General features: G+C 42.1%; 1 protein-coding gene across 11 annotated transcripts in view; it reads right to left on the reverse strand.

The window, feature by feature from the left end:
• The window catches only part of LOC108004322 (potassium voltage-gated channel protein Shal), a 155689-nt gene that overhangs the window by 86311 nt on the left and 53168 nt on the right, over positions 1–16210 (reverse strand). For all 11 annotated transcript variants that reach the window (XR_009833454.1, XR_009833453.1, XR_009833452.1 and 8 more), the window contains exon 4: positions 8950–9138. Coding sequence is in view for 8 of the 11 variants with exons in the window: in XM_062087299.1 (XP_061943283.1) it covers positions 8950–9138 (189 nt within the window). In the remaining 3 variants the exon portion in view is untranslated. The remainder of the gene's footprint in view (positions 1–8949; positions 9139–16210) is intronic.

A 16210-nucleotide genomic window follows, 5' to 3' on the forward strand; every position in this document is an offset into this window, starting at 1 on the left:
GTCTAGGTATACTTAAAGCTATAACGTAACTCGCACGGTAAAGCCTGCCACGCTGAGTTTACAGCCTCGTAATCTCATCGTCTAAAGTTTCTATCCCCTTGTTCCAACTTTTATAATTCACGATACACCATCGATATACCTCGTTATCCATAAATTTTATCGATCCACGCAAATTTTTAATGCCTTATTTCCCTCGTTTATGATTCCATTTTTTTTTTTTTTTTTACATTACACACATAAGGTTACACGTAACCTTGCACAAGGTTAATATAAGAATTATACCTTCTAAATGTTTCATAAAGGAAGTTAACTTTGTAAACTCGATGGAAAGATCTTTTTATTTTCCATCGGAATTAATCACGATATCGAATAAATTGTACAACAGTAGATAGAGTGTACGGCTAGTCAGACAATCATACACGCTTCGACCTGAATAGATCCGTTTTGGAACGTGACACGTGGTTTGAAAGTTAACACATTTGAAAATAAAATTTTCGAAATTTATTTTCGAATAATTACTTTTCAGTATTGATCGTACGTAAGTTAATTCTAACCCAATTTCATTACGAATCCAAAATACAGATACAAAAGATTTCACCGTCGACTTTTTCTTCTTTTAAATTAATTCCAAGGATTTAAAGGAATTACATTCTTGACTGTCATATTTCTAAACAAACCTATCCAGGCCAAGTCGTTCATCCAACAATTACCCTCGACGCGATATTCATTTGTCGAGAAATATCCGTAAAAAGTAATTGCTCCGAGTATTTACTTTCAAATATACTCGCTCCCTTGGATAGAATATCTTTTTAAAAGAGTCTAAAACGAGGAGGATAAAAAGGCGAAATACGTGTGCCGAGGAAAATAGTTGAGAGAGGAAAAGTGGTGAATATGTTGGCATTTTCACAAGGGCAATTTCATCGGGTCCTATTGTTGTCGACCGAAGTTTGGTCCACCGGGTATTGCTAGAACTGCGTTGCAACTTGTTTCTCTTCTCGAATTACATAGCCGGAGGGGAAGCACGCGCGTTTACGCGAAAGGCTTATTGTTACAGTTGTGTTCACAGGATTTCGTCCATAATCACGATGGAAATATTTACATTCCTGCACAATACACCTCGAAATTCATCCTAATTCTATCGCGAATCTATCGATCTAATTCCAAATAACAAATATTTTTTGAACAAAGCGTACAGTGAAATGAAGAAATAAAATTCTTATTCTTTTTTCCTTAATCTTCCGTGACAACATTTAAATCGTTAAAATTCGATCGATCTCTCGCGTGTCAATTCATGATCCAAAGATCCGCAGTCGATTATCACTTCGTATCGCAACGACCGAATAAATTTTTCTCATTTTCAATTTCCCGTGCAATTTACAAATCGATAACCGATCGATTGAAGGGTAGAAACGGGGGGGAAAGGGTTAATCAACTTAAACCAAGCATCCATAATGTTCGACCGCAAAAAAATAGAGCAGGCAAAGGGTTTCATAACCTCGAGGGATCGATCGAGGGCAAACGATGGAAAATCTATCGAGTGTTTAACCCTCCCCTCCTTCCGAACTTTCCTCCTAAAGTGGTTTCCCAGATGAGATTGCGTGGCTGCCCCGTTTCCACGGGATCAAATCTTGCAAGTGGCCGACTCTCGGCCAAACTGACGTCGAGTGATCGTCGATAACCGATCCTTTTCCTTTCCTATGTCCCGCCACACCGATTTCCCGCCTATGCATTCGAACCAAAGTTTTATCGATCGACCAGCGACGAGTCGAGACAAGTGGGCCGGGTCAAGTGGGCCCTTCGATGCTCCTCCGCGTCTTAAGAAAAAGGTCGACGTGAAAAGTAAGACGAAAATTCACTTTCTACCCCCTAATCAATCTCCTGCTTTCCGCAAAAATCGACGACGAATTTTCTGACTCGAAAGATCGGAGGAAGAAGAAAAGTTAAAAGTCAACCGAGGATAATTAATTTTCGCAAAAAGTCATCTTGGAAAAAAAGAAAGAAATGCTGCTTCGACGAATGAAGAAACGAGAGAATGTCTTACTCATCCCACACAGAATAATAATATTAATAATAACACGAGACGAATTCCTCCGTTACGTCGGCATCTAACGTTACCCACACACACACACACACACATATACACACTCATACACGTTCCAATACTTTTACCGCAAAATGTGGCCATTGATCGGCGTTTCCTTGTCGATAAAACTCTCGTCTATCGACTGAAACGTATCGACGATTCAACGTCTAACGCCGCCAAGTTTCGACGTTCTCGATGAAAAGCCGAATCGTCTTCGACCAATGTTGGCACATTCGTTTTGATCCGATCGATACCGGCTCCAAACTCGAAGAAATATTTAAATTTCATCGAAAATTCACGATATGTACGGAAAGAAAACGCTTATTTCGATCGTGAAAAATATTCCCTGCTCAATTGCAGAAAAGAAGAAGACGAGGAAGATGGAGAAAAAAGAAACGTTCTCTCTCTCTCTCTCTCTCTCTCCACAGTTTTATCCGTCCGAGTCACTTTCTCAAAGTCTCTATCGTTTCCCTCGGATTAAACTCGTCCTTATCGTGTCTCGGAGAGCCTCTTATTTTCGTCCCCGCGAGCATCATCCAAGCGTGGAAATAAAACGAGCCACTTCCTCCTCCAGGATGCCGAATCGGCAAAAAAGATATCTCTTTCATCCCCCCTCCACTGTTATTTCTCACCGCGAGCATCCTCTCGTGAAGATGGAATTCTCCTATTCCCAACGAGATCCGATTCGATCTTGGACGGATGGACGAGCGAATGGAATGAGAGATACTCGATCGAGCGAGATAAGATTCCTCGATACTTTGGGCAGAGTTTCGATTTTTGTGCAATCTTTCTTGTTGGAGATTATCGATCAAGCCTCCAACATCGTCTCGAATGATAACGAATGATGACTCGAGGATAGGCAGCAGAGGGGTGTGTGTGTGTGTGTTTCCACAACTTTGTTTCAAAGCGACGACTTGGACGGTTTCTTTGTCACATAGTGGGGCAAGGATACGCGCTCCACTTTGATCAACGAACAAAAGGGAGCTGTGGCTCGGCAACGCGCCGCTTTGTTCGATCAATCTTTTCCTTGTGCCGTGGAAAAAGCCTTACTTTACCAAGAACAACGGATAACAGAGAGAACACTTCTCTCCTCTATTTATTTCCGATTCCCCGAGTAAGTTGTAACAGCGTGGAAGAATAGGCGACTGACAAATCGACCAAGGACGGGGATTATTAACGGATTGGAAATAAGATTTCGGGGGAGCGAGTGTGTTTAACGAGCTGAAGGGAATGGGGGAGAGTTTTGGTTTCAGGTGGGCCGCTTTAATTAATACACGTGTCGAGGGGAGGGGAAAAAGTTTGCCCCGAGTTCCTCGAGAATTCTCCCGAACAACTATCATTCGCTCCACTTTCCGAGCTAATGAATATAAATTGCACTTTTATAAATCGAAAACTGTTGGGATTTTTGTTTCCTTTCTTCAGAGAGAAGATGAAAAGGTGCGTGCAATTTTCATTCAATTTTTCTTCGCGCCACTCGTTGAAATTGAATCTCTCGAAAATTTTGGATACTTAAACAAGTTGTCTAATTAAACGATAAAAATTAAATTATACGAGCATTGTAATAAATGTTTAATGTTTTTTCTCCCTTGTCGAATCCAAATTCTTTATCAATGTATCAAAGGAAAATAGAAAATTTATTTACGGATTTATGTATTTGTACTCGATACAACAATCTCCTCCATTTCGATTAGTTTCAAATATAAATATCGCAAGCAAAGTTGCAATAACTTTCAACTCCTATCCCGAGTAATTTTCATCGAAACGATCGAGAAGAATCTTAACATTCCAAAACAAAATCTTCCGTTCCACGAATTCGAGCGAATCCTCGATCGTTAATTCTCCCCGATCGCGCGTATCTCTTCGTCAGAGAGAAAAATATACAATTCCATTCCGTTCCGTGTGCACGTCAGAGAATAGAAATATGTAGGCATGCGAGGAAAAAAAAAACTCTATAACAAGCCGATGTCGCTATTTCTGTTACGATGGATCACGTTATAAGCGCAACTGACCTCTCCAAGATAGTGACGCGTGTCATGACACCGTTTTGGCCACCAATTGCGTCTTCCGTTCAACGCAACCATTGATCGCAACCGTGGTACAGCTGCGAGCCGTTTAAATATAAATTAAACAAATTCCGCGCCGCGGCTTCGCCTCGTTTCCCGCGCACAATCGCGTTTAATGGGTTGGAGGAACCCGTGCATATCCCCCTTTTCCGATTCGTATTCGATTCCACCGATCGAGCCCGCTGCAATTTTCCTTTCGTCTCCAATTCAATTTCCATTTCGAGAGTTGGAAATTTCGCTTCGAGGAAAAAAACGAAAAGAAAATGAAAGAAAAAAGAAGGACGGATTAAAAATATACATGGAAGCATATGGATAAATTTTTTTAATAATCAAATTCAACTGCGATTCGTTGCGAACGATTAGAAAGGCCGTTCAATTTCTGATTAAATTCGACTCGTTTCTGACAACGAATGAATAATTGTTCGTCAAATAAATCTCGAGAAGAGGGTTAAACGTTTCGTGGAAATTTCGGTTGAACCGGTATTTCGGTCGGTGGCGATAAGCGTTGGCGAAGACGGATACACGCAACGGATGCGACACCATTTTAGAAATGCAGCGACCGCAAGACGCAGCCAGAATGGATATGCATTCCCCGCTTAATAGAGGCGGTAGGTGATCAGCGTTCGTAAATTCAGCCGGGCCATCCTCGTCCCCCATAAATAACTCGCCGCCACGACCTGACCCCGCTCTGCGCTCTACCGCACTTGTCCCGCCATTTTATGAATGTCCCCTACCCGCTATTCTCGAGCCTTCCCATCCTATCTCGATGTTGGATCAAACTTAGAAATCGCCCTTAACCACGACAACGATCCGGATGATCGATCCGCGAGAAAGGCGACTTGGAGAAAAATTTCCTACAAATCCCCTCCTCGTGGCAAAATCCAGGTTTGGAAACGCATTTTCGTGCCGAAAGGGAGGGAAGGTTTTAATTTAGTTTCCGGAATAGAATCCCGTTTCTAGAGAGATAAATTACGTTCGAATAATCGGACGAATATTTCGTAATTGAAGATGGACAGGAAGGGGTGGGGGATACGTTGGGCCGTTGCCAAACGTGGAAGGGAAAGAAAGTCGTTGAAGACTTTTTTTCCTTTTGGAAATGATCATTCCATTCCAATATTCTGCGAGATTCTTAAAGGAGAAGGGATTATTTTCGAAGCGAAGGGGGTCGAAAATTAGGAAATTTGGAAAAGAAAAACTACTCGTGGCGGATCGAATAATACTCAACTACTCCAATTTAATATCTCCAATTGCTAACTAAAAGAAACACCTCGATCGAGTTCACCACGTTCAATTTCGATTTTCTTTCTGATAAAGACACAACCTCCCTCCTCCTCCTTCCTTAAGAAAGAAAAAGAAATTTTCTCGCGTAATCCATCGAGTTGGAAAAATACATTTTCTTTTCGTCCAAAACTCCCTCATCTCGCGTGTGTGCCACGCGAGTGGGAAAATCCGACGCTATTGTTGGATCCCTTCAACGCCGCTTTCCCCGGCTATAATTAGTCCGGGGCGGGATGACGTCTCGCCCCGAGACGACTTCGATTCCCGAAGAGATTCGATCGAGGCCGGCCACGACCCGGAAGAAATCAATACGCCAACACGGCGACACCGATTGGCCGCGTCTGATGCCCGCGCAACGCAAAGATCTCCGACCCGAGATCGTTTCCCTCCTCCTGCTTCGATTCCTCCTCCAGTCCGCTCGATCTTTATCCTGCCGTTTTCCCCGCTCGCAGGTTAATATTACAGGAATTGGAGAGCGGGAGGATCGCGACACTGTTTTTGTAAGAGTTTTTCACTTGAGATAAGAGGGGTTGTTTCCCCTCTTTCGTCGGAGGAGGAAAGATTTCTCTAGGCGAGAAACTAGAAGAGTAGAGGAGTGATTCATCGGGGAAGGGAGAAATGGCTTCGACGATCGTTCTCTTTCGTTCAGAGAAATAGTGCTCGAGAATCTCGATGATTTTTCAAGGGAACGGAGTTGGGCTAACAATGCCAACATCACATCGATCGATTTGGTGGATCGCATTGGATGGATTCTTGTTATCTTGATGTTATTAATAAGGGCGTATCGTGGATAGAAGGGATTCTTCGGGGGGGAGATATTTTCGAGTGGGAAAATGATCCAACGTCGGAGAGATCCTATGGAAATGTATCGGTTGCCAATTACGGAGACACGAGCGGAAGAGAAAATAACGTTAGACGGGAACAAGATCTCCTTAAGAGAAATCTCCCGGTTGGAAAAATTCGAGAGGAGGATGAGAAACAGTGAGCGAACCTCCATTTTCGCCAATTTATTATAATAATCCCTTCTTTCCACCGCGAATTTCCTTCTCCCTCTCCCTCTTTCTCTGTCAAAAAAGGTTAAATATTTACCTGCGTCCCTGATTCTCGTGTAAACGAGTTAATCGTTCCCATCGAGACTCTGTGCGATCTCGAAGCGTTTCGAGTGGAAACGCGGAGAAATTCGAATAGAGAGAAAGCATAATTTTGCGTCACGTTTCAAACTCTCGAGAGAATTGTGAGAAGAGGTTGAGGGCAACGTGTTTGATTCGCTCTGCGTTTTTTCGGGTTTCTCTCTGCTCGAGGGAATGATCGGGAAGAAAATGGTTGGAAAGGCGGCTAAACGCCGGCAGGAAGCGGAGATCGCGGCACGTAGGGAGAGAAGGAGCTGGAAAGACGACAGAGGACGGAGCAGGAAGTGGAACGACGCCGCCCCGAGCCATGTGCACGATTTTCTTCGCGAGTCGACAAAGGCGACCGGAATCGCGCTGCTTTCTGGGTTAAGTATATCCATGGGGAGACTGCTACATACCCGGAAGTCGAAGACTGTCGGGTGAAAAGTGTGTAATCGAGAACGAATTCCGTCCAATTGGATTGGAAATTGATCGAAACGGTCGAAACTAAGGGGATAGGATAACGTAACGATTCTTCTAAATTGTTCCTTTCAAAAAATCTCTCTCGCCATTTTTTACGTTGATCAAATTATTTTATTTTACTTTTTCATTTTTTTATTTCCAATAACGGATGAATGGTGATAAAGGAATTGAATTTTAGATCGCGTATTCACGATTTCTCAGATATACCAATTCGATTTTTGATAATGTCTGCGATATTGAAAATTGCCAGATAAATGTTTCCTTTTATATCCCCCATTACGCGTAAAATCTTTTTCTTTGGAACACCTTAAATATTATTTATTACCGAGAAATCCAAAAATTTCGTTTCGAAGGAAATACGAAGTTATCGAATCAGAGAACGGTTGGGGAGGGGGAATAGTAGGATCGAAGGGATCGTTGAAATGCATTTCCTCTTCATCTTATAAAATGTGCATCCTCTCTGTGTACGGATGACCAGAGCGGATCCTGCAATTAACACAATTTCCGTGGAAATTCGGGCTCGAGTGGCCGAATCGAAACAGTTCCGATTTGCAGAACTGACCTATATTTATCGATTTCAGCGTGCCGATTTTTCCCGAGTCGAAGTCAAGTGTCATCGAGAAATGAACGCGCGATCGAATAAGACAAATGTATCGATCGATAGGAAAATTAAAATTTAGAAGATCGAGTTACGAGGCGTGTATCGTAAGGGATATCTCTTGCAATCGAAACTGTCGATGCAAATTATCGGTCAAATTCATCACCACCTACAATCAAACGCTACGTGCAATCAATCACGAAGGTCTTCGTACGTCTTGCATAACATCAATCGAAAGAGTATTTATTAAAAATAATTTCCGTCAATTTCGACAAGAATATTCAAAAAATCGAACAGCGAAATCTATCAATTAATTATCTAAACGACATCGTGCCGAAACGTATTAATTCGATTTCAAAATTTTTTATTTAGACACTTTTTCGATTGTACAATGCAACGAAACAAAGAAGAAGACCAATTTATCCCTATATATATTCTTATCAAAAAATCCTTATTTCGATTATTCGATAATTATAAAATTCCAGAAAAAAAAATAAAACCTTCAATTAATTAATTCCAAATATTGTTGATACTTATACACAATCTAAAAAATTCAACCTACTGGATAAAATTCCAACCTAAAATTAATGATACAAAATAATATTCTATAATTTTAAATATATATACATATATGCATCTCATCTTCGTAAACACAATAACAAGGATATACACGCATTCTACATGGTGCTACATCTACGACACACAAGAGTTATTCTCTCCTTTCATATTCACCAGTATGCGACGGGCGTCACACACACACACACACACACACACACGAGTGGGTATCCCTCGTGCACAAGTGGTGCGCTAAAATTGGACGCGAACAGAGGGGGAGGATTTATTCAAATTGCTTCGACTCTTGGATTCGTAACAGGCGGGCGTTGATTCGCGGCCTGTTAGAATGAAACTCGGCGTGCACGGGATAAACGTGCACGCGACATTTCGACCATTGATTCCGCGAAATTAAACGTAGCCTCCTCCGAGGTTTAATGAAGCGCTAGCGTCAATGGAATAGAAGCTTCCCCCTTCAAAACCGGGGATATTTCCAATCCAAGCTTCTTTTCTCCCCCTTCCCTGGACCGTGCACGCGTCCAACGGGTTATTTCGAAAGAGTTATGAACTCGACACTCGGAGAAACCGAGGTCTCTGTGTCGTAAAGGAGGCCGTTTTAATCGAGCTTTTCGTTGCCGTGAAAATCGGTTTATTATTGGCGGTGATTTATTATATATGCCCAAAATATTTACTCGAAATATCGTTGCGCAACCACGTGTGAGGATATCGGGGAGAGGGGGTGGTAAGTAATCGAGGAGAAGAAAGAAGAGTCGCCGATCTTACCGTGGTCTTCTCCAAACAACGAAGTAGATGATGATGCTGCAGCTCGAAGATATCCTCCTCCTTGTAATTGTCGTCCAGCTGAAGGCCGCTCTCCTGCGCGGCCAAACGTGCCTCGGCCGCCTTCTTTTTGCTCACGAAGGCCGCCCCGCTCGACGCTTTCGCGATCCTGATCCGTGCCAATCTTGCTTTCTGGAAAAAACGGCGAAAGGGCAAACGTTAGAGAAATAATCGCATTATCGAAATTCCGTTGCGACCTTCGTCGTCATCCCTCTGCCGCGATTCATTCGTAAAAGAAAAAAAAAGGGGGGGGAGGAACTTGAAAACGGAAATCGGCGAAAGGAAATATTTAGATGCTGCCAAAATAAAATCGACAAACAACGGTCATCTTCACGGTCAACCTAGTTTCCCTCCGAGTTTTGGAAAGGGACCAAATATAATCGAGGATAAGAAAGGGCTGAGAGGCCCGGATCCTCCTCCTCCCTTTCCAAAGTCAGGACAACAGCTGAAGGGAGTTGATTTCGGAGAACGCTTTCCAGGTCAAACAATAGGTGGAGGCGAAATTGAAACACCGCGGAATCGCGACGAGGGGGAAATCATCAGCATCTGACTAACTCGCTTCGAGGAAAATCGGGCGCCTAGAAGAGGTCATTAGACCAACAACCACGATGCGTTGTGCTTGCCTGTTTTCTTTCTTTCTTTCTTTCTTCCTCATGTTTCTCGACGCTCGGTCAATTAAGCTTTTAGCGAGGATTTTCCAGGGGGAAATTTACCGTGCGCACCCCCATTCCAATGCCGCAAATACGAGACAGCGATCCCAAGCTTTAAACGCGTCCACGCCCATTTCCGCAACGATTATGCCCCGACCGTTGCATTTTTCGCTTCTTGCACAGAGACATCGCGCGAAAACACCTTGTTCACAAACCAGCCGTTTCAAAACCTCGCAAGAACTTTTCCCCGCTTTTTCGGGAAAAAGCGAACCGATAAAAATCGCCTACTCTTCCCTCGATCCTTGTTCCATTTCTAATCTCAAATGTACAGTTATCTCGATTCGATATGGGAAATAATCCGACGAGATAATCGCGAATGGAACAATCCTCGTAAATTATAAACATCCATCGTCGATCTCAATGTGCGATCTTGATTTCCGAGGAAACGAGACTTCCAAGAAATCTTATTCACTTTAATCCTTTTTATCGACGCGGAGAAAATATGGATCGTTTTGAGCAAACACCGTCGCTGAATCATTCGAGTCGATGATTTTTCTCTTTCCTCTTTCTCTTTTGAGTATCGTTAAAAACGTTGAAAGTTTCAAGATGGCCCGGTATTTCACGCGTGGCAAAATAACTGTTCGTTGCGTTGGTCGGATAAATTTATTTTTATCGCGATTTTTATCGCGCAAACATTTTTCCAACGAACTTTTTTTTTTTTTTTTTTTTTTTTTTTTTGCGCGCGAAAACCAGCGTTCAACATGATTCACCGGGCAAACGTTATTACCATTTATCTCGAGCAACCAGCCACCAGTCCAACCAGTATCATTCGCAATATACTCTAGCTTCCCTCGCCTGCGAAGCGGAACAAAGAACGTAAGAGTTGAACGACATCTCGTACCTTCATTCGTGAATCATTAATGGATCATCAAGAGGTTACTCCTCTTGTAACGAGGACGCCTTTTATCTACGAGCCTCGTAGTGGAAGCTCGTGGTAATCGGGAGTAAAAAAATGAGCGATCGTAACGACGAGACGAAGGGAAACGAAGAAATTATTTTTCGCGTTGTCGCTCGATAAATTCAGATGGTTACGGTTCTAATAGAAATTAAGTATTTTTTTTCCTCCTTTTTTTCCTCATTTCGTTGGATAAAACATTAGGGCAGATCGCATCGGTAATATAAAAAGTTTCTTATCGAGTTTCGTGGATCACGCGAAAATTCTTCTACGAAAATATTGTGTCCTTAGCAATAACGTACGATCGTTGAATTACGAAGCGACTAAACTGTTACGAAACTGCACGTGATAAGTGGAGATCCATTACGCGAACTCGCGATTATGAGTCCGCGATAAATCCTTCAACCGGTTTCGTGTTCGTTAAATTATCTTTAATTCCGTCGTAATAGTTTCGTCGATAGTTGCGGCTCGGGATGCACGCCTGTATAAAATCGGTTATCGTGCGCCACATTTTATCGATCACTCGACATTTTTCACGATAACATGACAACGAGTTGAATTACGATCACGCGAATATCGCCGTCTTATCTCGACGATATAATTCGTCTCGTCAACTGTGAAGATTTTAAACTCTGTTTCGCGGCTTTCAATTTCAATTTTCGACATCTTTATTCCTCTATTTATTCGAGATCTATGCGGCCATCGTGATCGTAATTTCAGGAATTTCGATCCTCTGAAAAATTTTTCCTAAATCTATCCACGATTAAATTAGAAATTCAAAAATATCATCTGTGATATCCTCGATATTTATAAAATTCTATATCTTCGAACGTCTACCTCTCCTTACTTATCACTTCGAAATTTCAACATCTGTCAACGACCGGTTAAAATTTCTTCCAATCCCTTCAAAATTCCAAACGATCTCGATCCACCCCCAACATTTCGCCTCATTCACCCTTACACGAATCAAAACGTCACCGTTGCCTCGAGACCTCTCTGTTCCTGACGTTTCGCAGCCGCACTTCAGAGGTTTCGTAAACATCCGGGAACACCGAGGATGTCCACGCAGAAGCTGCCCTCTCGATCAGAACCTGCCGACTCGATCCCTCATCCACCGCGAAAATATACCACTGGATGGATATAAATATGGAGGAAGGAGCGCAGCTTTGCTGGCTTCTATACGTTGACTCTATAATTAGAGGAGCGTCGCCGCCGATGATGCGCCGGAATCGCTGTAATCGCTTGTAATTCATCGCATCGACGTTTATCCGATGGCTAAACTTAGGGAGGATTTTGGAAGCTAGTGTAAATGTTTGACTTCTTCGATGCATTGAATGAGAGGATCGAATTCCGATACGGACGAATCGATTCCTCGCCTGAGGCTTCCCGATCTCTTCCCTTGGATCAGAGTATACTTCGATGAGGCTATTTCTTTGCGATGAAATATACGCTCTGGAATTTCGCAACAATTCCGTCCAGTTTTTCTTTTCGCGCAGCGGACGAAAAGGAATTGACTCGCGTAGAATTTTGGGCAAGTACAAGTGGAATAAATTGTTCCTTCAACTCGTTCTAACTTCCCTCTTTCCTCGGATTGAAATATAATAATCCCTTACGGAAATAGCAAAGCGCCAAAAGTGAGCGGATATAAAAGTAGATAAAGAGATGATAATGATTCCATAATAATCTTTCAATAAGTGGAATTTGACTATATTCTACGAAACTAGGGCTAAATTCCTTGAAAAAGAATTTCAATATTAACAAGGAATTGGAATAATTATCGTGCAAAAATATTAACAATCGAAATATTATGATAATGGAGGACCGGAAGCGAGCATCGACGCGGAAGATCGGGCACGCGATCGATCGATCTCGAGTTTCCGATCCGGCGGAAACGGAAAGCCGAGATTTCCCGGCTGAGCCTCTGATCCCCGCGATTGGCGGGGGAAAATTAATAGATCGTGCGAATTACGAAGTAGCATCTTGGAAGAAATTTCTTGGAAAATTCTCAACAGATCGAGTATGCTCGAAACGAAAAGAGAGAAAGAGAGAGAGAATATTTACATCGCGAGTGATGAACAGAGAAACGCTTCATCATTGTTATATACGATGATGCGCGTTAAGTTGGAAAGATGGGATCACGCGGAGTGGACCCTGTCCAACGAAATTAATCGACGTGGCCGCTAATTAATTCGCTTATGAACAGCAGTTTTTTGTCGGGCGACAGCTAGCTACCTGTTGTCTCACATCGAATTAATTAACTATCGACGTCGTTGTGAGCACCGAGCTTCGCCCCGTGCAATATTAATTACCATGACAGAGAGAGAGAGGGAGAGAGGGAACCCTCTGTTTCCCAAACATAATCCTCTAATAGGAATCATCGGTTACGCATCGGCGATGATGGAAGATTAAATCTCAACCGGAAATTGCCGCATCTCTTCTTATCCATTCAACTCGTTTTGCACGAAAAACCAATTCGACGGATCGAAATTTCATTCACACCTCATCATATATATATATATGTATATATTTAAAGGAGGCTGGCGAGATCGAGTTCAACGAATTTACGAATAAATTTATCGGTATTTACGAGTAGCGCTGGCAGAAAGAAAATATTCAAAAATGCTCGTATTTCGAACATCGCGCGTATCCCTCCTCTTGGTCTCTCAAACTCCTCTACAATAGAAGATTTATGCTCGTCACATCGACTCCTCCCTATTTTTCCACCACTCGTGGCGAATCTCGACAAATCCTACGTTTCAAATGCACGGATTAGAACGAATAAAAGTATACGTATGTACGCCTCGTCCAGATTTATCTCGATATGCATCTCGATCCTTGGGGGTTTCGATGGAAAGGGCATCGATGGAGACACGAGCACGGGTTGGAAATATCGCGTGGCTTTGGACGATTAATTCGAAGGAGGATGAGGGGGAGGGGCCGATAAGAAAAGAGAATGCACGAGAGATTCCAACGCTATCGCGGTTTTCGGGTTTCGATCCCATCCCCTCCGTTCAACCCTCGTACGAATGTCTGTCCAGATTCTCCTCGCGAGTAAGTTAATTAAGCGAACGAATAACACGCGGGTCACGGACGGGTGAAAGGGGCGCGGCATTTCGCCTTTCGTTTCAAGAAAGGGCCACACCGGGATAAAGTACGCAAGACCTACTTTTTCCACCTCGAGCATTGAAAATTAAAATAGTAAAGTGCCGCGTTGGGAAAAAAAAAAGAAGTCGCCGTTTCCTCGCGCGCTATAACGTTAATAGTCGGAGAAAACCGGGGGGAGAAAGGGCTCTAGACGGGAGGAAAAATCTCTGAATAATTTTCCCCAAACGAGCTTGACCCCACGCGTGGTAATAATCGTATCCCTGGTGCTATCGCGGGAATGACGAAACGAATGCTTGTATACGTACGATAAAACTCTTTTCTTCGATTATTGTTCATCTTTTTTTTTCCTCCCTTTCCTTTTCAATTTTTTTCCCCGGATTGTCGATACCGATGCGGGAGGAAATTATTCGTCGTCGTAACGAGGTGGAATTGCAAATGATGGGCGCGATGTAAAAAATACAGGGACCGTCAATCACGAGATATTGGAATTTTTAAAGATCAAAGGGTGTCTGATCCGAAGAAACCGGTTATATAATTTCGTAACCGTTGATAAACGAACGCGATTGTTTCGCGTACCGATTATACATTGTTATGCAAAGACATATTTATCCTACAATTAATTTTTAATTGTCTCATTTCAGAGAGAGACACTGCACCGAGGATTAATTAAGCCAGAAGATAAAATCTTCTTGTTCTTTCTTGTCCCGTTGATGGCGAGAAATTTATCATCCAATATATTAAATTTACACACGGGGATGAATCTTTCTCTACTCGCGGAATAAGTTTTAATACCGAAGATAATTTTGTAAAATTGTTACGTTACGTTAAAGCGATGTATGTAAGATTGTTGTAATGAGATATTGCTAATAAAATTTTTTTAAAATTAATTCCCGTTTATTTCTTTTCTCCTCACTATCCTCTTATCCCCTTACGCAACCATCTTATACGAGAGTTATAACTAAATTTGACCAATTTTTCTTCTCCTAAAAGCGAGGGGAAAAAGAAGAAGGAAGAAAAATTAATTTCTCCGCAACGCAAATTCGTTCTATAAAGTTTCTGTAAAAAATCGTTATCGGCCGGTTCCGTAACCGTTTCTCAATTGTTCGATCGCGTGGTGTTTGGCAAAAGAGAACCGGTGCACCGGTGCAGATACGTTTCATTCGTAAGAGAGACTTCGTTCCCCGTTTGCAACGCGCGATATTGCGATGAATGCGTTTTCGAATCTATGCGACTTCCGCTCGTTCTCCCGCGAGAGAGGCACGCTGCCGGATGCTGATAAAAATTTCGCGGGAAATTTTTCGACTCGAGATCTGGAAATCCAAATTTTCAAATGGGACCGATCTCTCGACTGTTGGTGTCGCATTTTCGCATTTTCGTGTCACCGATTTGTTCGACCATTTTTTTCCTTCCTCTTTTTTTTTTTTTTTTGCTCGCGCCACTATAATTCGCGGTCGGGAATTGATACGCCTCGATGTTCGAGTATTGGAAAAAGCGGAAAAGAACAATGACGATGACCAGTAATCGTGGATTTAATTGAAATTGGATGTAACAATTGGCCGATCGATCGTTTCGACATCCCCTAAACCAAAATTGACGGGTTTACCCCCGTTCCATGTAAATTGATCTTACTGTTTAGCGAGCAAATATCGCAAAATTGGTTCGAGAAGCGAGGCTTACCGAAAAACAAAAAATTCTCTTCGTTTGCTAAATTTTGTGACTCCACGATATATTCTGTCGTAGATTTTTCTAATATTAATATTAATACGGCAGTTTATTCTACGAGAGAAAAGAAAAAAACAAGGGAAAAGAACGTTTGTAACATCTTTCTCGAATAAAAATCGCAATAAAAGTATCGATTTGATTATCGTGTATTCTATTATAGCGGCCGTCTCTTACATTTTTCTGTTAAAGAACAAATTGTGCGAAACGTCGCAAAAATATTAAAAACCGATGACGCATTTATCCAATCTGTTTCGCCGAATTACACGGAATTACTCATAGCGAGAAGAAAAACATCTTGGACGACAACAACGAGAGAGGAATAATCCGTAAAAACGTACATCACTGTCGATGTTTATAAATATCAGTTCGATGGAGACGGCCTGTAATAGAACCCACTGATAACCAATGTAATAACTCGCGTTTAATTTTACCAATCCATCTCGCCAACTTCAAACAAAATTCCCTTACTTTACATTTAATACTCGATGTTCTAACGACAGTGGAAATATTTCGTGAAAATCAATTTATCGTAAACAATGGGGAGCGAATTATTCCAATTTTTAAGGGGAAAAACCGATATAACTTTAACCAATCCGATCCAATATTTGTTTAAAAACTCGAGCCCGAGTTTTAACGCGTTATTTTCCCGGGGGAACGAAATAAGTGGAAAAGTAGCGTGTGAAATTTCGGTGGTTTCAACAATCGACCACCCACGTATGCCGATATCCTTTTATTTCCGTTTGAATGAGATCGGGCCGCGAAAGTCCATTTT

This window comes from Apis cerana, linkage group LG1, assembly GCF_029169275.1.
Source record: "Apis cerana isolate GH-2021 linkage group LG1, AcerK_1.0, whole genome shotgun sequence".
NCBI classification, from domain to species: domain Eukaryota; kingdom Metazoa; phylum Arthropoda; class Insecta; order Hymenoptera; family Apidae; genus Apis; species Apis cerana.